This window comes from Carcharodon carcharias, chromosome 3 (assembly GCF_017639515.1).
Source record: "Carcharodon carcharias isolate sCarCar2 chromosome 3, sCarCar2.pri, whole genome shotgun sequence".
NCBI lineage: Eukaryota > Metazoa > Chordata > Chondrichthyes > Lamniformes > Lamnidae > Carcharodon > Carcharodon carcharias.
Genome location: NC_054469.1, coordinates 91,121,844 through 91,145,894, shown reverse-complemented (window position 1 = coordinate 91,145,894; position 24,051 = coordinate 91,121,844). Strand labels below are relative to the sequence as shown.

At 46.1% G+C, this 24,051-nt stretch overlaps 1 protein-coding gene across 1 annotated transcript in view; it reads right to left on the bottom strand.

Annotated features, from left to right (window-relative positions):
- Window positions 1-24,051, bottom strand: part of LOC121275628 (adenylate cyclase type 1-like) — a 440,566-nt gene that overhangs the window by 301,487 nt on the left and 115,028 nt on the right. The window contains exon 5 of the mRNA XM_041183119.1: window positions 7,609-7,736. Coding sequence (XP_041039053.1) covers window positions 7,609-7,736 — 128 coding nt within the window. The remainder of the gene's footprint in view (window positions 1-7,608; window positions 7,737-24,051) is intronic.

Below are 24,051 nucleotides of genomic sequence, written 5' to 3'. Positions count from 1 at the left end.
ATCTGACTCTAGAAAAGGCCATCCAAACAGTCAGGCAGTCTGAAATGCACCAACAACATCAGTCCACTTTACGTGTTGAGGTTAAACCATAGTATACAGCAACCTCGACTGTCTAGTTCATAAAGCAACAAAAGGGCAGGGAGACTTCAGGCCAAGAAATGCAATACCCAAATAGACGACACGATGATGGGAGACCATGTCTGTGCTATGAGGAGACCTCACAGGCAAGAGCAATGTCCCGCAATCTCTGTGCACTCTTTCAACTGCAACTAGCTGGGACACTTGGGAGAGCTGTGCAAATCTAAGACATCAAGAAATGCTGAAGATCCCAAACAGTCTACGAGATTGAAGTACAACACCAGGAAGAAGTTCAACTATGCTTCTTGGGTGAGATCAAGGGTCCCAGATTCTAATTTTGGAATGTTGACATCTCTGTGAATGGTCACCTCATCAATTGCAAATTAGACATGGGAGCCAGTGTTATGGTCCTCTTGGATGCAGGACCATGGCTGTTGAAGCAGTGCCTGATGCCACCCTCAATACAGCTGCACGGAAGCAGGTGGCATTAAGATCGCAGTTAAAGTTATGTTGCAAGCCTCCACTCTAGTACAAAAATAAATGACTGTGGGAGATTTCATTTTTACTCCACAATCAAGAATTTTCCCTCTCGAGCAGGAAAGCCTGTGTCATCCTCAACCTCCTCCAGAAATTTGATGAGGTTAACAAGCAAAAGTCTGGTTCCAATTTTAAGAAAGATTTTCCAAAACTTTTCTCTGGATTGGGGTGACTGAAGACTGCACACTATAATACATTGAGAGAGGGTGCCAAGCCAGTGTGCCTGTTCACACCACGAAAGATACCACACTCACTTATGAAGCAAGTACAGCAACAACTGGACGGGTCATCTCCCCGTCACTCCATCCAGGACAAAGCAGTCCGCTTGATTGGCACCTTAGCCACAAACATTCACTCCCTCCACCTCCGACGCACAGTAGCAGCAGTGTGCACCATCTACAAGATGCACTGCAGGAATCCACCAAGGCTCCTCAGACAGCACCTTCCAAAACCCATGACCACCACCATCTAGAAGCACAGGGGCAGCAGATACTTGGGAACACCACCACCTGGATGTTCCCCTCCAAGTCACTCACCATCCTAACTTGGAAATATATCACCATTCCTTCAAAATCCTGGAGCTCCCTCCCTAACAGCACTGAGGGTGTATCTATACCACAGGGACTGCAATGGTTCAAGAAGGTGGCTCACCCACCACCTTCTCAAGGGCAACTAGGAATGGGCAATAAATGTTGGCCCAGTCAGCGAAGCCCACATCCCATGAATGAATAAAAAAAACTCAGCCATAGGATGGTGCTCCGGGATAGTCTCAGTTACAAAGCCAAATGGGTCCATTTGCATCTGCGTTGACCCAATGCAACTCAACAAGGCAGTGGCGAAAGTAGTCCAGCCAATGTACTCGGTGGACGACAGTCTGACGAAGCACTCCAAAAGCACAGTCTTTTCGAGGCTCGATACTAACAGTGGCTTCTGGCAATTTCTACTGGATGAGGGGTCCAGATTGCTGACTACATTTATTACTCCATTTGGCAGATTCTGTTTCAACCTACCCTTTGGCATTACCTCAGTAGCCGAGATTTTTCAACACACAATGTCGGCCATCTTACAAGGCTTGGAAGGTGTCATCTGCTATATGGATGATGTTTGGTCCAAGGTATGACCATTGAGGAACATGACAGGAGGCTCACAGCTGTCTTTGAACCCTTACAGAAAGCAGGGCAGGCAGTGAACAAGAAATGAGAGTTCTCTAAGACCTTTATTTGGGTTCTTAGGACATATTGTGAGCAGTAACGGCATCCTAGTGGACCCACATAAAATGAAGGCAATCAGTGAGTTCCCAAACCCAACATATATTCCAGACCTCCAAAGATTCCTGGGCATGGTGAACTAGTTGGTGAAATTTCTGCACAATCTGCTGCAGGTCACAGAACTCTTGTGGCACCTTCCCAAAATGGGCCAGGTATGGTGATGGGATGCACATCAAAGATATGCTGCTCTCACCTGATATCCTGGCTCAAATACAACCCAACCCTGCCGCTACAATAGCAGCTGATGCCTCCTCCACAGGCCTAGGGGAAGTTTTATTCCAGGAGCAATTGGATGGATGTTGCCGACCAGTGTATTATGCATCTGGAAGACTATTAGACACAGAAATATGGTATGCTGCTATTGAATATGAAGCTCTCACAGTCACGTGGGCTTTCAAGAAGTTCTCTAACTACATTATTGGCCTGAAAGTCACAGCTGAAATGGATCATAAACCACTGGTCTCACTATTAGATGAGAAGGAACTTGCGAACCTACCCCCGGAATTCAGATATTCCATTTGCATCTCATGCACTTTGCATATGATATGGTATGTGTTCAAGGTAAACATCAAACGGCTGCAAACACACTATCCAGAGCCACAGTCAACCTTCCTGTGACACATGTTGTTGATCTGGTCAATGAGCTCGAGTTGTATTCCCAATTGGTGAGAAAACAACGGCCAGCTACCTTAGGAAAGCCTCAGCAAATACACGGGAGCAATTGAAAGATGAGGAGTGTGCCCTCATCCGTCATTGCTGTCAATAAGGGTGGCCACAGCAGAGGCCAGGTGGCAATGTCATGAAAATTTGTTCTGAACAGCAAAAACACTTCACCATGATAGATCATCCGCTAGTATACAATGAGTCATTCCATCTCCCTTTGGTCAGAGCTGTTCCAACAAATCCATCAAGGCCATCTGGGCAAAACAAATTGCAGAGCACGAGCCCAGTCTGGTGGCCGGGAATATCAAGAGAAATTGGAGAAATGACTTCAAACTGCCGGGTGTGCACACTGCACAAACTTGTCCAGAGGGAGCTATTTGTCCCGAAACATTTCCCTACTATGGAATGGTTGGTAATGGAGTTTTTCATGTTTAAAGGCAGGTCCTTCCTCATCGTGGTTGATTACCTCTCCTGATAGATCAAAGTGAAGCAGTCATGACAACTGCAGAGGTGGTCATTAGGTCCCTGAAGGAAATGTTTGTGAGCCATGGAATCCCAGGCCAGATGGTGTCCAATAATTTGCAAATGCATGCTTCACTCAATTTGTCATCAGTTATGGCTTTCAACAACTTATCAGCTCTCCAAGGTTTCCACAATCTAACATTAGGGCAGAAAGAGGCATCCATCCCATTAAAACCTGTTTGAGAAAAAACAAAGACTTCCCAGTGGCGCTTTTAACATATAGAAACACCTCGCTGCATTGTGGATCAGCTCCATCAGCGCTGCTGATGGGCAGGAATCTTTGCACTCAACTCCCAATGCTATCAAGGAAATTAGTCCCAGAGTTGGCAGCCAAGGACTACTGGAAGGTTCAGCAACAGTCCTACAGACTGAGACAGGTTTCCGCCTACAATAAGAGGTACTGTACCAGAAACCCATCGCAGTTACAAAAAGGTGGCAAGGTTTGGATCAGGGATCTTGAAAGAGAGGGCATCATTGCCTGGAGAGATGATCAACCAAGGACATACCTGATACATACCCCAGCAGGCATGATCAGGCAGAACAGGAGGAGTGTCCTCCTCATTCCTCGAGGCAAGCTTCCTGCAATACATTTAAGTGAAGCCGATCAAGACAACTAAGTGCCGGAAACCCAGAGTACTACGATTTCAACTCCAAGCCAGCAAAACTTTCCCAAAGCAACTGAGCCTGCCGCTCTTTCAAATGTGACCAGGACAAGGTCTGGAAGAATTGTCAAGAGTCCAGACCAGCTGCATTTATAAAGTCAGGGACTTGAGGGTGAAAGAGTGGGGGTGGGGGGGGGGGTGCAGTGATGAAGGGTGTAGCACATAATGAAAGATTGCACTGTAAATATGTTGGTAAAGGCTTGGGGGTAGGCGTAGTATAAGGTTGTTCGGCATAGCAAGGGTTAATGCAGGACGCTGGAACCGTACAATCCACAGTATGATGTAGAGAGGCAGATGACAGTGGGCAGGAAACACAGGTGTGTAGAGAGAGTCAAGAAGCAGTCAGTATGAAGTTAGCTCCTAGTTTTTGCTATACTTTGTACATATATAAATAGCTATGTGTTACCAATAAACACTATGTTCAACCTTACAAGCCTCTGAGCCTCTTAGTGAGACCTACTGAACAAACTCTCATAACAGCTCGGATGCAAGGGCTTAGTGATTTACCAGGTACCTGAAATGGGGGGCTTCAGTTGAGTGGAGTGACGAGGAGCGATTTGATGGAAGAGCTAAAAATTATGAAGGGTTTTGATAGAATAAATAGGAAGAAATTGTTTCCAGGGACAGGAGGGTCAGAGAGGATACAGACTGAAGGTAACTGGCAAAAAGAACCAGAGGAGAAGGAGGGGGAACATATTTTGCATTGCAATTTATGGTCTGGAATCCACTGCCTGAAAGGATGGTGGAAGTATATCCAATAATAACTTTCAGAAGGGGATTGTATATATAATAGTAAAGGAGAAAAAATTGCAGGGCTATGGGGAAAGAAATCATACTAATTAGTTCGCTCTTTCAAAGAGCCAGCACAGGCATCTTGAGCCAGAGCCAGAATGGAAGCAGGTGGGCTTTAAAGATTGCATGTAGGACCTGATTCTGTGATTTCTGTCCCCATTCCCATCACCGGTAATTTTTAGCGATGTGGGATAAGGGTGCGGGTAGTAAGTCTGCACACAACACTCCCGACCTTGCCAGCTCACTGCAGGGGATGGCCGGGTGGTTGGGGGGGGGGGGGGGGGGGGGGGTGGGGGGGGTGGCGGCGGGGTTGGGGGGTGTTTCAGACTTGCCACTTTTCATGGAGTTGGGTCAGTTTCTTAGGGAGATGTGGTTCATGGTGTTTTGGAGGAGTCATGAACCATGGGGGAACCCTAGACTGCAGTTGGGAACCTTTGAACAAATAAGATCAAAAGGTGATATCAACTGCACACATCATAATGTAATGCAGTATAATAAGTTAAATAGGTTTTTAATGCAGCAGCTGATGACAGGACTTTGTTTTTAAAAAGTAAGTGACCATCAAATTGACCAGCATTATGAAAGTGGAAATGTATTCAAATGAATTAGGGTGCATTATCTGATAGATAAAGTGTTCTTCTGCATTGAACAATAGGGGTATTCAGATTTAACTGTCCCCTATGATTTAATGCTTCCTTTGATTGATATTTCAGATATCTGTTTTTATCCTTGAACAGGTGCCTGAGCTTTTTCAAGAGCTATTCAGGCATCTGTTCCTCTGTTTCAAAGGTTGAACAGGTGAATGAGCTCTTTCAATGACTTAAAGGTTTTAGTGCATTTAGCTCTGGAGATTTTGTTTATAAAGCTGTGCAATGAAATCCTATTTTTTTTTAAGTTTTCACAGAATGTGGATATCACTGGCTAGACCAGCATTTATTTCCCAGAAGGTGATGGCAAGCTGCCTTCTTGAACCGCTGCATTCCATGTGATGTAGGTATATCCACAATGCTGTTAGGAAGGGATTTCAAAGAGTTTAACTCAGTGACAGTGAAGGAATGGTGACATAGTTCTAAGTCAGGATAGGATCTGGCTTGGAGGGAAACCTGCAGGCTTAGCTGAGCTCCAACCTCAAATGCTTTCAGCTCAGCAAGGGCTGTTGACACAGCTGTCAATGGGACACCAAATTTATTTATCTTGGCAGCTTTAAGACAATTTTACAGGATTATCTTTCTGAAGCATTTTTTGAATGGCTGTTAATTTATATTGATTGTTTTATGACCACTTCAAGAATAATGGTTTTTTGAATTTATTTTTAACAGTTTCATGAACATCTCAAAGATATCCCAATGTTGTTGTAGGGGTCAAGAATTTTGTACATAGTGGGTACTAAGCAAGTAGTCAGGGAGGGGTGAGGGTGTATGGATGGGGCATGGGGTATGGGGGTGATGTGGTTAAATGGGCATGGGGGCATTGTGGGGTGGGGTGCATGGAGGGATAAGGGTTTGAGGGCCTCACACTATTGGACCAAACTGGAGTGATGTCCCAGGAAACAGAGGCGGCCCTTTTATGCTGGCTGCCTCGACATCTGCTAGCCTCTGTTTCTGCCTTGGGCCTGTTTCCGGAGGTGGTGGCCCCAACTCCAGACTGTCCCTGCCGCCTCACGACGAAAATAGCATGGGCGGGAACTGCCAAGCAGGAGGGTTGGATAACAACATTAGGAAATGACCCGACTCGTGATTCCTGCCTCAAAGATAAAAATCCAGTTCTTTAGATTGAAAGGGTGTTTTTAGTGCTTAATGATTCATGATTCTAACTACTGGGGAGCAAGGAATAACTAGGAGTAGGAAGAGATTGGGGTAAGAAAGACCAGACGAACCCAGGAAGAGTAGTGGGGAAAGTAAGAAACACCCATAGAAGCCACAACACAGAAACAAGCTATTTGTCCCAACAGCCCATGTGAGCAAATAGTCCTATTCATATTTATCTGCGATGTTCCTACATCCCTTCGCCCTTTTCACTTCATCCACCTGCCCAATCTAAACTTAAATGTTGACGTGGCTTTTACCTCAACCATTAACCCTGAAAGTGAATTCCACAATTCTTTGCGTAAAGTAATTTCTCCTGCTCTCAATTCTAAATCTCTTACTTTTAACCTTCTATCGATGGCCCATCATTCCTGATCTTTCAATGAGCAGAAACAGTTTGCTTCAATCCACCCTGTCTCAACCTTTTGCAATTATAAATGCTTCTATTATATTACCCTTGATCTATGATGATTGTATGAAAAAAAGACTCAAACTGGCGGCGATCCAGATGTCGATGACAATGGGATGATTAGTGCTGCATTGTGGCAGTCTGTAGTTTCTTCAGCACGATACTATGCACTCCCATATCAAAATGGTGACACAAGTTAGACGGTCATTCACTTCAGTAGCAGGATATTACATACAAGGTAAAATGCTCCTTTCCTTATAAACAATTTACCATGAACAGTGCCACAAGATTTACGAGTTGAAGCAGTGCTGTGCCTTTATAGCAGCACTTCAACAAATATTAATTTTGTTAGCTCCAATATGAAATTATTTTCAGTGTAGGAGTTTTTGGGCTCATCACATAATGTGAATACTAAACTAAGCCTCCATTGCAAGATTATTGAGGCTTAACTCCCTACAGGTAATAGGTACAACTGAACTAGGCCAAGCTCTGATTCAAGGTCATTTTGTAATTGCTATATAAGCTACTTGACTGCCAAATCAGGGTAATCATTGCTGCTAAAATCTGAATCACAGGACTTCGGTCAAGAAAGACTAAAGAAAATATGACTTCAGCAAAAAATTGTACATTTTTCCTTGTGCTACCATTAAAGATCTGATACAGCACTGACAGACAATGAATTATGTCACTGTTACAAGTTACTGCTGTTCATTCATATTCATGAGAGCAATTATCAACCTTTGGGAACTGCTAATAACCATGATTAGCAGTTATGAGTCTAGATGGAAGTACTTAGGCATTTTATTTATTTTCAAAAATTATGAATGAAACTGACACAAGACAATATTCTCCTTTGAAGTTGAATTACTTACGTGATTGTGTCAATCATGTCTAATCCCATTTCAACACAACAATGAGCGTGGTCGGTTTTTGGCTGAGTAAGACCTGATACACAATAATAGCAATCCCCAAGTATTTTAATCCTTCGACAATGATTCTCCTGCCAGGGACAGAGAGAGAGAAAAAAAAAGACATTTATATTTATATATAAGAAAGTAAACTATAACCCTTCTATATTCTTTTGTACATGTTCTTCAAATAACATTGTAGAACTTACAAATAATAGCATTTTAGGTAAGAATCAAATTGATTGAATGAAATCTAAGTGTAATTAAAAATCACAAAAGCTTTAGAGGTGTTTTGCTTTTGAGTAAACTGCTTAATATTGTTTCAGTCTGAAAAAATATTTGTTTTAAAATAATGGCTGACAGATATACAGTAAACTTGCCATTGTTATGACCTTGAGGGAGACCAATAAATTTTAAATAAATTTGAACTCCCAGTTATTAACTGAAATAAATTATGATTTCACAAGTTTAACAAAAACCTTTACTGGGAGATAGTGGTATTGTCTCTGGGTTAGTAATTCAAAGGCCCAGAGTAACGTTTTGGGGACCTGAGTTCGAATCCCAACACAGAATTGTAGAATTTGAATTCAATAAAAATCTAGAATTAAAAGTTGATTGATGACCATTAAACCATTGTTGACTGTTATAAATTAAACCCTTTATGGAAGGAAATTTGCCATCCTTACCTAATCTGTGACTCCAGGCCCAGGCCCACAGCAATATGGCTGATTCTTAAACTGCCCCCTGAACAAGGGCAGTTGGGCAATTAGGAATGGGGCAATAGATGCTGGGCTAGGCTAGCCACAGACACCTACATCACATGAACAAATTGAAAAAGAACTTAATGCTCTAGCAAGCCACTCAGTTGTATCAAGCTGCTAAAAGGAATCAAAGTGGCCGGACAACTCAGCATCAACCTAGGCACCAGAATGACAACGGCAAACTCAGCCCTGTCAACCCTGCAAAGTAACATCTGGGGGCTAGTACCAAAATTGGGCTGTCTCACAGACTAGTCAAGCAATACCCTGAGATAGTCATCCACACTGAATCATACCTTACAGATTATGTCACTGATGGAAGGAGTGAATGTTTGTGGATGGGCTGCCAATCGAGTAGATTGCTTTGTCCTTGACACCATCCTGGGCAATTTTCTATGTCGTGTGCACGACAGCTTGTCACCTTCTATGGAAGTCTCTCCAGCAAAGGCAATGGCTGATCGAGCATGTAAGTACAGGAGGGGGCACCCACTGAGAGCTACCTCCCCTGTCCCCTTCGGCACCCCCTACAGCCCTCAGCCTGCAAACACCTCCCACCACCACCACCGCCCCCCCCCCCCCCCCTACCCAATTACTTAGCTGTGGCCTGGGTCACTCTGTGATTTTGGTGTCTTTCCTTCCAGCAGAAGCCATGTCCCCATGTCCCCTTCAGTGCCACTGCTGAACACAAGAGTTGCCGGCTTCTGATTGGCTGGCAGCTTTCGCTAAGTGGGGCTTCCACCCCCACCCAGGTCTTGAGTGCAGAAGAAGGCCATCCATAAAATGCACATCTAAACTTGCCAAGGCTTTTCTAACTGCAATTCCCAAACCCTCAACCACTGCCACCAGCAGGAAGCAATGGGGACACCATATCCATCTGCAAGTTCCCCTGCAAGTCATCCACCATCCTGACTTGGAAATATATCTCTGTCACTGGATCAGAATCCTACAAAATGGCATTGTAGGAGTACCTTCACCATATGGACTGCAGGCTCACCACCACCTTAGCCATTAGGGATGGCAATAAATGCTGGTCTTGAGAAAAAAAACACTAACAACAACTTTAAGGCAACTCTGATTGCTGATGAGTCATTCGGAAAATGATATCCACAAACATATAACACCAGTGTATGTGTAATATAAAATGGGTTTGGTTGATGGAAAATATATTGTAAACTTCTGATAATTATGATCATGAGTAGAAATCTCTCTTCATGAGTGATGCCCTCAGTTGAACCCATTTACAATTTTGTAAGTGTTTTATAACTCAACTAAGGTGCAATCTTCTGGTAATTATAGTAATATTTCTGGCCTTATTCTCATGGGTCAGAAAATTCCCGTTGGCGATTTGGGGGCAGGCCCTGCTCACTGACAGGAAAAATGACATGGGATGATGGCAGGAGAAACCCCCGACGTCATCCCGATCCCTATAAATTTTCAGGAAGGCGGGCGGACAGTGAAATCAGTTGTCCGCCCGCCAACCTGTCAATGGCCAATTGAGGCCATTGACAGGGTAATTAAAGGCCTGCCCATCCAACCTTAAGACTGGTGGGCAGGCCAGGAGCCCCAGCGGGCTTCTGATAATACATGAAACCTCATCCACTGGCAGGATGAGGCTTCATGTTCCTTTTTAAAAACTTTAATAAATATGTGATATTTATTAACCTGTCCCATCTGAGGCGGACATGTTAATAATATTTTTATTTCTCTATTTTTTAACTTTTGTGCACTGTCACTATTCTCCCTCAGACAGCACTTTGTCTCAGGGAACAGGGTGCTCTTTTGCGCGCGTACACAGAAGAGCGCACTTTGACAGCTGGGGATTCCCTCCCCCCCAGCACAGGAAGCGCATAGTGGTTCCCGTCAGGCAGGCCGTTGGGTGGGCCTTAATTGGCCCAACCACTCAAAATGGTGACGGGCCCCGTTTCGGTGGCAGGGGTCGGCCGAGCTGGTAGGGCCCGCACGCCCACCAAGGGCAAAATTCTGCCCATGGACTATCTTTGCTAACTTTGTCCTCCCACCTTCTAAAATTGCTGCCCTGCCTTTATCCATCATGCCACATAGATATAAGATTCTTTGCCACCAATAATTATGGAAAGGCATGGACGGTAGAGGTGAAGCCAAAAATTGCCTAAAATCGTCAACAAAGCCAGGGACCTGGAGGCCCCATCAAACTTAATAAACATTCTGGCCAGCATGAAGGAAGGGCACCAGCAGCTGAAGACCCTTGGGGATAATCCTGGCAATTGAGGCTCGGGGAGGGTAGAGTGGGAGACGGATGATTGGCGCAGAAGGAGGCCAAAGGTATCTTTGAAGGGCATAATGTCGGGGGTGGGGGGAAATGGGAAACATTCCTGCTCCCCATGGCCAGTAAGGAGTATTGATAGAGCACTTGGCCATTCCTGCTTCGTTTTTTTCTGGGAAAGCCGAGCAGCGGCAGCAAATTTCAACTTGGGCTCACAATTGCATTGTGGGAGCCAACTTAAATGTATTATTTAAGTATTTCACCTCTCACCAGTGTGACTCTTGGATGCTCCATAGCTGCTCCCTCACCAAAAGTAGTGTCCCTTTCCACAAGCTTCACTTTTTCATTAACCCTAGCTTTCTTTCTCACCAGCTAGGCCTATATACCTGATGCAATTCAGTGCAGTTTTTATTTTCCCTGAACTATTAATATAATCTCAAATATACACTAGCAGTTTAATTTGCTCTGAGCATTAGAACTAGTATTCATTAGAGACAGTATAAGCACAGATTTTAACCATACCCACAGAGTGAACACAAAAAGCTAAACAATAGTACGAACTGTATAGTTGCAGTGTGCATTACTGAACTAATGCAATAGATTGCAGAGAGTTGGGATGGAACTCCATTTCAAACTTTCCATATGATACATGCCACCAGATATGTTATGTAATCATAACTGATTTTCCTGAGGGTGGTAAATTCAGCAGATCAGTTTAAACAGTAACCAAGCAACATTCAATAATAGAACAGCGTCTACAGCAATTTGCCATTAGATATCCCAATTAAGGAGTACTCGGACCTAAAGTGAGATACAAAATAACCTACAAAACAAAGAGAAACATGTATTTGTCTCTCGCAACCTCAGTGTGTCCTAAAGTGTTTACAGCCCATGAAGCGCTATTTAAGTATAGTTGCCATTCTATTTTATCACAATGCAGCAGCCAATAAATAGCAATGGCCAGAAAATCTATCTGTAGTGATACTGCATTGCTCTGTGAGTGCTGCTTTAATGTAATGGAACACTTTCTTTGCTATTCCCTATGAGGTGCCAGCGTTGGTTCAATGGTAACACTCTTTTGCCTGAGACAGAATGTTCTAAAGAAGAATTATATGTGACTCAAAGCATTAACTCTGTTTCCCTCTCCATAGATGCTGTCAAACCTGCTGAGCTTTTCCACGACTTTCTGTTTGTTTTTCAGATTTCCAGCATCCACAGTATTTTGCTTCACTGCACACACAAGTCTCTTTGAACATTAACTCTTACAAGATTCACACCTTGTAAAACAGTGCCACAGGATCTTTTACGTCAGAATTCAGTTTACCGTCTCAGCTGAAAGATCATACGGTTGAGATTGCAACACTCCCTCAGTACTTCACTGGAATGTCAACCTTGACAATCTGCTCAATTCCCTGAGTGGAACATAGAGCCCACAATTTTCTGTCTCAGAGGCAAGAGTATTACCACTGCACGAGCGCTGGCACATCATAGGGAATAGCAAAAATAGTGTCACATTGTAGCATATGGTACATTAAAGCAGCATACAATAGAGCAATGCCTTTTGATGTGTTTTTGCAGTTTTAGGCTTTAGATATTTGTCTCATGTTTAGCAATTGTAGGTCCTCAGATTGGCAAAGCTTTACTCTGCAACCTGGGGTGGAATCTTCCATTCTGGAGACTAAGTGTGATGGTGGGCAGGAAAGTTGGCATGATTCCCACTGAACAGCAGTTAGATGTATCTGCCCACTTTTCTGCTTTTCAGCTCACATTAATTATGCATCAACGAGGATCTTGTTGAATCTCATTGCAGGGCGAGGGCAGGGATTTCTCTGCCCCGCCGTTACCTCATTGGTTCAAAGGTCCTGACACCATATCTAAACTTCAGCCGCGCACACATTTCCTCACTGCAGGCCAGGTGTGGTCTGATCTTCTGCTTCACCAAGGCCCCAAACGTACAAAACCGTTGGCTCCAGGGTTCAACGAGGCTTGCTTGGGGATTATCCTCCAGGCCATCCAGGAAAGAAGCAGGAGGTCCTCCCAGCTGACCATGCTGGCCCGGGAGGAGATTGCCAGGGAGGTCAGTGCCCATGGCTAACAGAAAAGGATCGCCCTGCAGTGCAGGAAAAGGATGAATGATCCGATGTGCTCCACTAGCTTAAGTGAAACTTCTACTCAATCCAAACACATACTCTCATCAGGGCATCAGGTAGTCTAAGGGTTAGAACCCACTTGGATGTCACACATGACCAGCAGATGAGATATCAGCACTGTACATCTGCCAGCCACTTTAAGCACATAATCTCATGCACAAATGGCATCTTAATCTGTTACTGAGAAGAGCTCAGCAGACACAACAGGCATACATGCTTCTGAAATGTTCTTTCATCCATAGGGCTCACAGTCAATCCATCTGTCTCTACACAGGACAAGATCTCACATAACCAATGGGGGAAAGCAAAGACTAGAGATGGTACCTCTGAGGTTAAGACGCTCTTTTTCCACGAGGAGCAGGCGGCAGAGCTCGCTGGCAAGGCAAGTGATTGCTCCTGCACAGAAGATGAGATCGGCCTCTCCCAACAAGCCATGGTTTATCCAGTATACATTGACAACATGGGACAATGACTGTGAGTGACCTATAGTGCAAGAGCCTGCCTAATCAATCACTAATTATCTCTTGTCTCTATTCCAGCCATCAGTAAGAAAAAGCAGAGCTAGAGGACAAGCAAGCACCTCATCCCCAGCCCCCAGAGCACCTCAGATGAGGAGGCAGAAGAAAATCCAAGGAAGACCTGTCACTGCGTTCACCTGCACTTTCCATCAGCACAGATACCCACACCTCAGTGTGCCCTAGTTCTAGAGTGGACCCGGGGTCACAATCAGGTGATCGCCTCATGGACACATGTCCACAGCAGGCAGAGACAGTGACAGCTGAGTGCTCTAACACTCAGAGGGCTCTGGAGACCTGGCCACTTCTGAATCCGAGTCCGATGATGAGCTTCTGGAATTGGCCCTGAGAGAAATGTTGCAGGTGCAAAGACAGGCAGGGGAACATCAGGCAGAGTTGATAGAGGCCATCACCAGACTGGAATAAAGGATGAGGAGTCCGTCCATGCTCTATCTGATGTCATAGCTCCAACATGCGAGCGCATCAAAGTCTCCATGGGAAGCGCGGCAACTGCTTTGGAGACCCAGGTCCAGCACTTTCTGCTGGATTTGTGCTCGGACCTGCACTCCATCACTCTAGCTATGGGTGAATTTCAACAGTGGCTAGGTGAGAGGCGAGGAGGCACCCAAAGAAAGGAGGAGCACCAGCCAGACACACAGGGGGCATCCACCCAGGATGCTCCAAGGATGTCCTGCTGCTCCAAATCCCCTCTGCCTGTGACCACACCAACTCCAGCTGGCCATCGCAAGGAGGATACACCTGTCCCAGAACAGGAGACTGAGGTACTGAGGGTCTATGCACAGCTTGATGCAGCCACACACAAAGGTGGCCATCAGGATGAGGGCAATGTTGGGCACATTTTCCCCCCCTTTATCTAAAGGCTTGTACATTGCAACCCTGCAGACACGATCTATTTTCGAGCTCCAGATAAAGCGAAAGATCGGGTGATCACCATCGCGCAGGAGTGAGGAATGGGCCAGACCTGCGCCACGTACTGCAACAGCAAGAGTGCCTCAAACCTGATGACCAAGTCCTTACCCGCAATGGAGAGGGAGCATCGCGCCCACATGCCCAGTTTTCTTTCCACCATAGCCACTCACTCCTTCAGTTTCTAACGCATGCCCTGGTCCCTCCGAACCATATCCCCAGCACCTTCAGGCTGTCTGACCTGACGGTGAAGGGGACAAAGGATCAGTCAGCCCAGTTCACAAAGAACATGGCCTCGCCCTTGCCACGATTTAACTTGGCTCCCGAGGCCGGTTTGAAATTGTCGCAGATGTGGAACAGTCTGTGCACTGACAGCGGATCCGAGCAGAAGACGGCGATACCGTCCATGTACAGAGGGCTTTGATCTGAGTGCCTCCCCTGCCGGGGATCATCACCCCTCTTATGCCGGGATCCTTCCTGATGGACTCAGCAAAGGGTTCTATGCAATACACAAACAGGACAGGGGAGAGAGGGCAGCCCTGCCTGACTCCAGATTTAATAGGAAAGCTACCTGATTCCCACCCATTGATTGAAACTGCACTACTGATGTTAGTGTAGAGCAGCTGGATACAGTTGCAAAGTCCCTCCCCAAAGCCCATTGTGGGGAGCACATCCACCATGTGGTGAGTGATATTCTGTCAAAGGCCTTCTCCTAATCCAGGCTGATGAGGCAGGCGTCCACACCCCTGTCCTGCACATCGACAATCATTTCCCTGAGTAGCGCAAGGCTGACAGAGATCTTCCTGCCAGGTACGGCACAGGTCTGGTCAGGGTGGATCACCAACTCCAGAGCAGACTTGACCCGATTGGCGATGACTTTGGACAGAATCTTATAGTCCACATTCAACAGTGAAATGGGTCACCAACTTCTAATTTCCTCCCTTTCTCCCTTCTGCTTGTAGATGAGGGCGATGATGCCTTTCCTCATGGATCCTGACATGTTGCCAGCCAGGACCATACTCTCGTAAACGTCTAGCAGGCCTGGGTCAATCCAGTCCCACAGAGCCGAATATAGCTCAGCCGGTAAGCCGTCACTTCCAGGAATCTTACTCTTCTCAAAGGACTCAAGAGCCTTAGTCAGTTCGTCAGGAGTTAGCAGTTTGTCCAGACTCTCCTGTGTACTATTGTCTGCCCGTCAAGGTCATCTCAGCCAACAGGGCATAGCAGTCAGTAGGCTACCTCCGACTCTGCTGCATATGTCAGGGTTACACCTAAAAGTAGTGGTAGTGTTAGAAATATTATGAAGTTTTGAATGCGCAATGGTGGCATGGGTGTTCATTCACTATACATAATCTGCACTATTGTAAATATATTTTGCATTTATCATTCTCCAAGTTTCAGATATTGAACGGTTAATTGATGTGATGCAATATCCCATGTTCATTAGAGGGTGCAAAATGATGCCCACCCTGCCAGTTATCTCTCAACAGTTCCATTAAGTCTCACTCAATCTCATCTCATGCCTTTGGTTCCACATCTGCAACATGAACAATGACACTTCCTATATAAAAATGATGGCTGGACAAGACACATGAAACTCTTGCATCTCAGGCAGACATTATTTGACCTAATGAGAACTGTTCAGCAATGTTAGTGATTATCCTGCTGCTGTCACACTGAAGTTTGTGGATGTTATAAGTATTTGTCGTGACCAAATTTGGAGACTTTTCACCCAAGTGCACTTTGCAATGGTGCTGAGAGTTTCTTGGAAATTAGTATTCATCATTGAGCACCATAGTCTTTCATGGCTCCCTGCAGCTTTTCTTAATCTTCATGTTTGAGGCTGAATATTATTCCTTTATTACTTCCCACTCTCTCCATGCATGACGCTGAGTGAGTTAGTTCCAATTGGTGGCATTTGAAATGTTTGCTAGACATGAATAACTGTGTGCTGTCAGAGTTGTGTGCTCATTCTGACTAACTCAAGGATCTTATTTTACTTCTGAACAGCTGCCTAGTGGTGTTTCATGGAATCCCTCTGTGAAGTCAGAAAATGTAAATCAATATGGAATTCATTGACTCAGTGGTCATTGAAAGGATTAGCCTTTGTGAGATGGACAGTGTTGAGGACTGTAATGCAATGAAAGTGATGCCCAAATGCATCTCCTGAGTGCTCAGCAGGTCTATGAAGGGAACAAGATATCATTGACAGCTGTGTCAAATCTGACTGGGCCATGTCTCTCCCAGATGCCAAGGCAATGCAGGACATAAACTTGACAAGCTTCCCATGATTGCAGGGTAGAATGACTGTTTGTCAATAATCAAACAATGGTCCTGCTGAACCACACTCTGTGAGGACAATGCGAACATAACTCATAACTTTGGGTGCATGCTGTTTGTAACAGATCACTGCGTCCTGATGTCCGATGGTATCTTGGTTGCTCAGTATCACGAAGAGGTCTCTGTGTTAACCATGCATGAAAGCTTCGTTTGGAGAGTAGGTGCTGTCCGCATGTTGCTCCCTCTTGTGAGTCAAGCGCTAATCAGCATTGATGAATGTTTTTCGTGTTAGAGCTGTCTTGCTAAGCTGCTGTCACACTGCCATGAGTGCATCTGTATGTGCAATAGCATTTTAGCCTCTTGAATGATGCAATGGCCACTGACTTGTTGTTGCCAGTGTTGGAAGGACTGCACTATGTAGAGATGCTTAAGGATGTGCGCCATTGGCGTACTTATCACATTCCACAGCAGCCACATGTTCAGTAGGCCACTGTGCCTTCCAAGGATGACCCTGTCGTTAGGGTTGAAGGTGACTTATGCTTCCTCCATGATCACTGTGAGATTGATGGTCATTCAGGCTACAATGAGGTGTTAAAAACAAAAAAACTGCGGATGCTGGAAATCCAAAACAAAAACAGAATTACCTGGAAAAACTCAGCAGGTCTGGCAGCATCGGCGGAGAAGAAAAGAGTTGACGTTTCGAGTCCTCATGACCCTTCGACAGAACTTGAGTTCGAGTCCAGGAAAGAGCTGAAATATAAGCTGGTTTAAGGTGTGTGTGTGGGGGGGCGGAGAGATAGAGAGACAGAGAGGTGGAGGGGGTTGGTGTGGTTGTAGCGACAAACAAGCAGTGATAGAAGCAGATCATCAAAAGATGTCAACAACAATAGTACAATAGAACACATAGGTGTTAAAGTTAAAGTTGGTGATATTATCTAAACGAATGTGCTAATTAAGAATGGATGGTAGGGCACTCAAGGTATAGCTCTAGTGGGTTTTTTTTTATTTTATATAATGGAAATAGGTGGGAAAAGGAAAATCTTTATAATTTATTGGGAAAAAAAAAAGAAGGGGGAAACAGAAAGGGGGTGGGGATGGGGGAGGGGACTCACGACCTAAAGTTGTTGAATTCAATATTCAGTCCGGAAGGCTGTAAAGTCCCTAGTCGGAAGATGAGGTGTTGTTCCTCCAGTTTGCGTTGGGCTTCACTGGAACAATGCAGCAAGCCAAGGACAGACATGTGGGCAAGAGAGCAGGGTGGAGTGTTAAAATGGCAAGCGACAGGGAGGTTTGGGTCATTCTTGCGGACAGACCGCAGGTGTTCTGCAAAGCGGTCGCCCAGTTTACGTTTGGTCTCTCCAATGTAGAGGAGACCACATTGGGAGCAACGAATGCAGTAGACTAAGTTGGGGGAAATGCAAGTGAAATGCTGCTTCACTTGAAAGGAGTGTTTGAGTCCTTGGACGGTGAGGAGAGAGGAAGTGAAGGGGCAGGTGTTGCATCTTTTGCGTGGGCAAGGGGTTGTGCCATAGGAGGGGGTTGAGGAGTAGGGGGTGATGGAGGAGTGGACCAGGGTGTCACGGAGGGAGCGATCCCTACGGAATGCCGATAAGGGGGGTGAAGGGAAGATGTGTTTGGTAGTGGCATCATGCTGGAGTTGGCGGAAATGGCGGAGGATGATCCTTTGAATGCGGAGGCTGGTGGGGTGATAAGTGAGGACAAGGGGGACCCTATCATGTTTCTGGGAGGGAGGAGAAGGAGTGAGGGCGGATGCGCGGGAGATGGGCCGGACACGGTTGAGGGCCCTGTCAACGACCGTGGGTGGAAAACCTCGGTTAAGGAAGAAGGAGGACATGTCAGAGGAACTGTTTTTGAATGTAGCATCATCGGAACAGATGCGACGGAGGCGAAGGAACTGAGAGAATGGGATGGAGTCCTTACAGGAAGTGGGGTGTGAGGAGCTGTAGTCGAGATAGCTGTGGGTGTCGGTGGGTTTGTAATGGATATTGGTGGACAGTCTATCACCAGAGATTGAGACAGAGAGGTCAAGGAAGGGAAGGGAAGTGTCAGAGATGGACCACGTGAAAATGATGGAGGGGTGGAGATTGGAAGCAAAATTAATAAATTTTTCCAAGTCCTGACGAGAGCATGAAGCAGCACCGAAATAATCATCGATGTACCGGAGAAAGAGTTGTGGAAGGGGGCCGGAGTAGGACTGCAACAAGGAATGTTCCACATACCCCATAAAGAGACAGGCATAGCTGGGGCCCATGCGGGTACCCATAGCCACACCTTTTATTTGGAGGAAGTGAGAGGAGTTGAAGGAGAAATTGTTCAGCGTGAGAACAAGTTCAGCCAGACGGAGGAGAGTAGTGGTGGATGGGGATTGTTCGGGCCTCTGTTCGAGGAAGAAGCTAAGGGCCCTCAGACCATCCTGGTGGGGGATGGAGGTGTAGAGGGATTGGACGTCCATGGTGAAGAGGAAGCGGTAGGGGCCAGGGAACTGGAAATTGTTGATGTGACGTAAGGTGTCAGAGGAATCACGGATGTAGGTGGGAAGGGACTGGACAAGGGGAGAGAGAAGGGAGTCAAGATAACGAGAAATGAGTTCTGTGGGGCAGGAGCAAGCTGAGACGATCGGTCTACCGGGGCAGTTCTGTTTGTGGATTTTGGGTAGGAGATAGAAGCGGGCCGTCCGAGGTTGGGCAACTATCAGGTTGGAAGCTGTGGGAGGGAGATCCCCAGAGGAGATGAGGTCAGTGACAGTCCTGGAAACAATGGCTTGATGTTCAGTGGTGGGGTCATGGTCCAGGGAGAGGCAGGAGGAAGTGTCTGTGAGTTGACGCTCAGCCTCCGCGTGGTAGAGGTCAGTGCGCCAGACAACAACAGCACCACCCTTGTCAGCGGGTTTGATGACAATGTCAGGGTTGGACCTGAGAGAATGGAGTGCAGTAAGTTCAGAGAGAGACAGGTTAGAATGGGTGAGAGGAGCAGAGAAATTGAGACGACTAATGTCGCGCCGACAGTTCTCAATGAAAAGATCGAGAGAAGGTAAGAATCCAGAGGGAGGGGTCCAGGTGGAGGGAGAATATTGAAGATGGGTAAAAGGATCCGTTGAACTGGGAGAGGACTCCTGCCCAAAGAAGTGAGCCCGGAGACGAAGACGGCGGAAGAAGAGTTCAGTATCATGCCGAGCCCGAAATTGTTGTGTCCCCTGCATCGAATCTTGAAGCGAACTGCATTTGTGGAAACTTGTCTTCATCTTCTTGCTTTTGAAATTTGTAGCTTTGAGGTTTCTTGGGCATGTCTGCTGTGTCATGCCCATGCGGTGGCATCCTCATGTGGCTCATCTGAATCCTTGCCTTCTTCAGATTCATCCTCTTCCAAGTCCCCCTCATCCAAGGAGATACCAAACTCCTCCATGTCTCCCTGTGGCAACACATGCCCCCATTGCTGTGCTAGGATGTGCACAGTACAGAAAACAACAATGATGCGGGACACAGTGTGAGTATAGGAGAGCCCCACCGGACTGGCCCATACATCTGAAATGCATCTTTAGGAGGCCAGTAGTCTGCTCTATTAAGGACGTTGTGGCTGAATGTGCAGCATTGTATCTCTCCTCAGATGTTCTCTGTGGCCGAGGAACTGGTATCATTAGCCATGTCTTCTGTCTGCCCTCAACACCAAGGAACCAATCCTCCATGCACCGAGCTCCCTCAAATACCTCTGGCACCTGGGAGTGACTTCAAATGTATGAGCCGTGTGAGCCCCTTGGTTACCCAGGGCAAACATGCTGGATCTGCTTTCTGTGATCACAAATTAGCTGGACATTCAGAGAGTGAAACCCTTTTCTATTAATGAATCTCACAGGATCTTAAGACCACAAGTGCACAGTCGATGGCACCCTAAACTTGCAGGAAACCTGAGATCACAGAGACTCCCACAGCTCTGGCAGTCTGGCTTGCTTCATTCATGTGGAACTGTGCTTCATAGTGAGTTTTACAGAAAAGGGCGCCTTTTGACGGGGTCATCCTTGGAAGACACAGGGGCCTAGCGAACATGTGGCTGCTGTGGAATGTGATAAGTACTCCAATGGCGTACATCCTTAAGCAACTCTACACAGTACAGTCCTTCCAACACTGGCGGCAACAAGTCTCTGGCCATTGCATCATTCAAGAGGCTGAAACGCTATTGCACACACAGACGAACTCATGGCAGTGTGACAGCAGGTGCCCAATATGCATTTGCATGTCGCTGATTGTGAGATTCCCCAGTGGAGTCTTGGAAGGATTCCCAGGCAAAAAAGTTCAGTGTGGCAGTAACCTTCAAAGCAACGGGCAGTGGATGCCCTGCATACCCTATGTGAGTTCCTCATGGAGAATGTAGCAAATATGAGCTGCTGCATCCCTAGACAAGCAAAGGTACCTCAGCACTGTCTTTCCCTCATCTCCATGTATGAGTGAGTCTTCTGTAGACTCTTGCTCATCACAAAGTTTGAGGATTTGGCCCCTCCTCGTCTGCATTTGGGTCTTCCTGGGGCAACACTGGCTCTTGATCTTCAAGGTAACCATCTTCCCTGAGCTGTGACAATTGACGATGAGCCCTGCTTCTCCTCATTTTAACCAAAGCTATCCAGAAGGCTGCGTTGCCTGTACTCTGCATTCTCCACTCCTCCTTGTATCTGTGAATGGATACAATTGAGCAATCAGTGGTAGTTCCCGTGGAATGGTTTCCAGCTATATCCAAAGCAGGAATGCAGTCTTTTAGCCCTTGACTTTCCCTCAGTCTGCACATCACTTACCAAAGCCACCCCTTGGAGGCTGATATCATCCTGGAGAATGATGGGTGGCTGAGCTTTCACCTCATATGTGACTGCACATTCACAACGAGGGTTTTCATTAGGGTCAAAAGACCCACGTCCTAGGAGTGACAATCAGCATTGTGTTCGTTGTCCTCCAATTGGCCTTGACAATAACTATTGACACCCATTCCTTGCACTTAGATCCTGACTGCAAGCATGGTGCCTTGAATGTCATGACCAGTGCACTGGAAACATTATAGGGCCCATGTTGCCTCTGTACTGCAGACATGGCCATTGATTTTTTGACCCTACATCCATTTTGACATGCCTCTGTAAGGATCAGATGCCAATTAAGACCATATGCACTGCGGCACCTAAACGTAATGGATTCTCATCTGAATGTGCACCATTAGTAAAGGAGCTAAACTCATTCATTGTGCATTAGACCCTCAAGTCCAGCACTCAGCTGAGCTATGCTCTCCATGGTTTGAGCAGGACAGTTATTGGGTGTCCTTTCAATTGGCAAAGGATGTGCTGAACTCCTCCCACCAGTCCTGAGACCCCTTCCCGACCAATTGTTTTATACCTTGTTTTTCAATCTGCATCCTTATAAGGTGAGATCGAAAATGGTGCTGCTCAGCTTCACCTGGGTGACCAGCTTACAACCTCCCCCGTCACCCACCAAGTTTTTCCCATTCTCCTCTACCTTCACCATCTCTTAATTTCCCTTCCTCCTATCATTATTTATTCTCCACTTTTACTTTTGACCCCATTGTTATCTGTGTTGATATTCCTGTTCTCCCCCCGAACCCCTTAATGTTGATGTCCCCATGCCCATTGTTGACCTGAGCCCTCCCCTTGGTAAATGCCCCCACCCCCCTCAGCCGCCCATGAGACCATCTAATACCCCCTGAATGACTTTTCAGCCAGCGACTTACAGGTCCCTGAACATTACTGTGCCATCTGCATCAAAATACCATGACTTGAACACTAGGGCCAAATTTCTCAGGTGACTGACCACATTAAGCGGTGCACGACTGTCACTCCCAACACCAGGACCAAGACATGTGTGCCAAGCAGAGCCCTCTAACATGGCCTGTACAGCCCCAATAGCGTGGTCTCAGTCCCAGGGTATTCTCTTCAATATGCCCCCAACACCGTGGCTTCAGCTTCAGGACAGTCTCTGACTCTCCCTTGGGCACTCTTAGAACTTTTGCCCCAAGACAATCTTTCACTACTCCACTCTGTTCCTTGACCACCCCTAGCCCTGCCTCTGTCTCTCCCCTCCACTTCCATGTTCCACACCCTCCCCATCCCTCAATTCCGCCTCAGTATCCTCCCTCCTCACCAGTGTTCCTCAAACCACGCCCCCAATCCCAGTCCTGTCTCGGTCTCTCTCCTCCTCAACCATGTTCCACAACAGGCTCCCCACCCACCATTTTTCCTCAGTCTCTGTCTTCCCCATCTGTCTTGCACACCCACCCACTCCATTGACCCCAGTCCTGCCTCAGTCATACCTGTCCCCTCCTGTGTTACCTCCCCCACCACCCAAGTAATACCTCTGTTCCCCACCCACCACCACCCACCCCCCCACCAGCCACTGCTATTGACTCCTGTGTCCAACCTTAGCACAGAATGTAATACAAGCACCCGAAATTACGCAGCAACGCTCTTAAAGGTAGGCGAAAGCAGCATCTACTGATCTTGAAGTCATTGATGAACTGAACTCACCAGATGCAGGCCATTTATATACAGTCGGGAAACAGGCCATTCTAATTATCCGCTGGCGGGCCACTTAATTTGGAAGAGGAACATAATTCTAGTTAATTGGCCCTTTAATGAGCATTCATGACATGCAAATGAAGGCAAATGTGGTTCCCAACATAGATCAGCGGGAAACTTGGCCTGCCTTTATTCTGTCATAAAAGTCGGGAAAACCAAGTTCCAAACTAATTTCCTGTCAGCAGAAAACTAACTTTCTCCCCTGCCCACCACCATTCCAGAAATTGGCGGGAGTGGAAAATCATACCTTCAGAATGTCTTTACCTGCCCAACACATAGGAAAGTTATAGTGAGTCCAGCAATTAAACAAAACCTCTTCCCTATGTCTCCTGACTTACTGGTTATGTCTCATGCTTTCGCTTAATCTTCTTTCAAAGTCTATTCAATAAACCTTTCACAAGTATATGGCTTAAGACACAAGCTGCCAAACAGAGTTATTAAACAGTAAATGGATAAATGAAGAGAAGTAATGGCATACTGTAGAATTGTAGTAGATACAAGCATAACTAACATTCCACAGAATGTAACACATGAAACATAACTGTTCTTTTTCCAAACTTCATTGTGAACTGGAACTGATTCTTAGTGCTTACATAACTGATGCATTGTTGCCTTACCATGAAGGTTTAACAGTATGTCACTGATGGTTTCAGTCATTACTCTATTAGTGCAGGATAGGCAGATATATGGGCTAATTTTCCTTTTTCCCCACTGCCTGGATGAAAAGCATGTTAGAAGTTCCTGAAGCCAACCCCCTAACTGACCCTCATGACCACAACAGGGAGAAGAATATTTTTTCAGGTCTTCAGCTGTGATAATAGCTGTCCAGTTCAGGGCCCAGTTTCTGGCTGTGTCCAAAAGCATCAGTCGAAAAGGCCTATATTTGCTGACCTGTGGAAGGACAAATTAAACTTGCCTCTGGCTGGCCGCAGCTTTCCAGTTCAGATCTGAA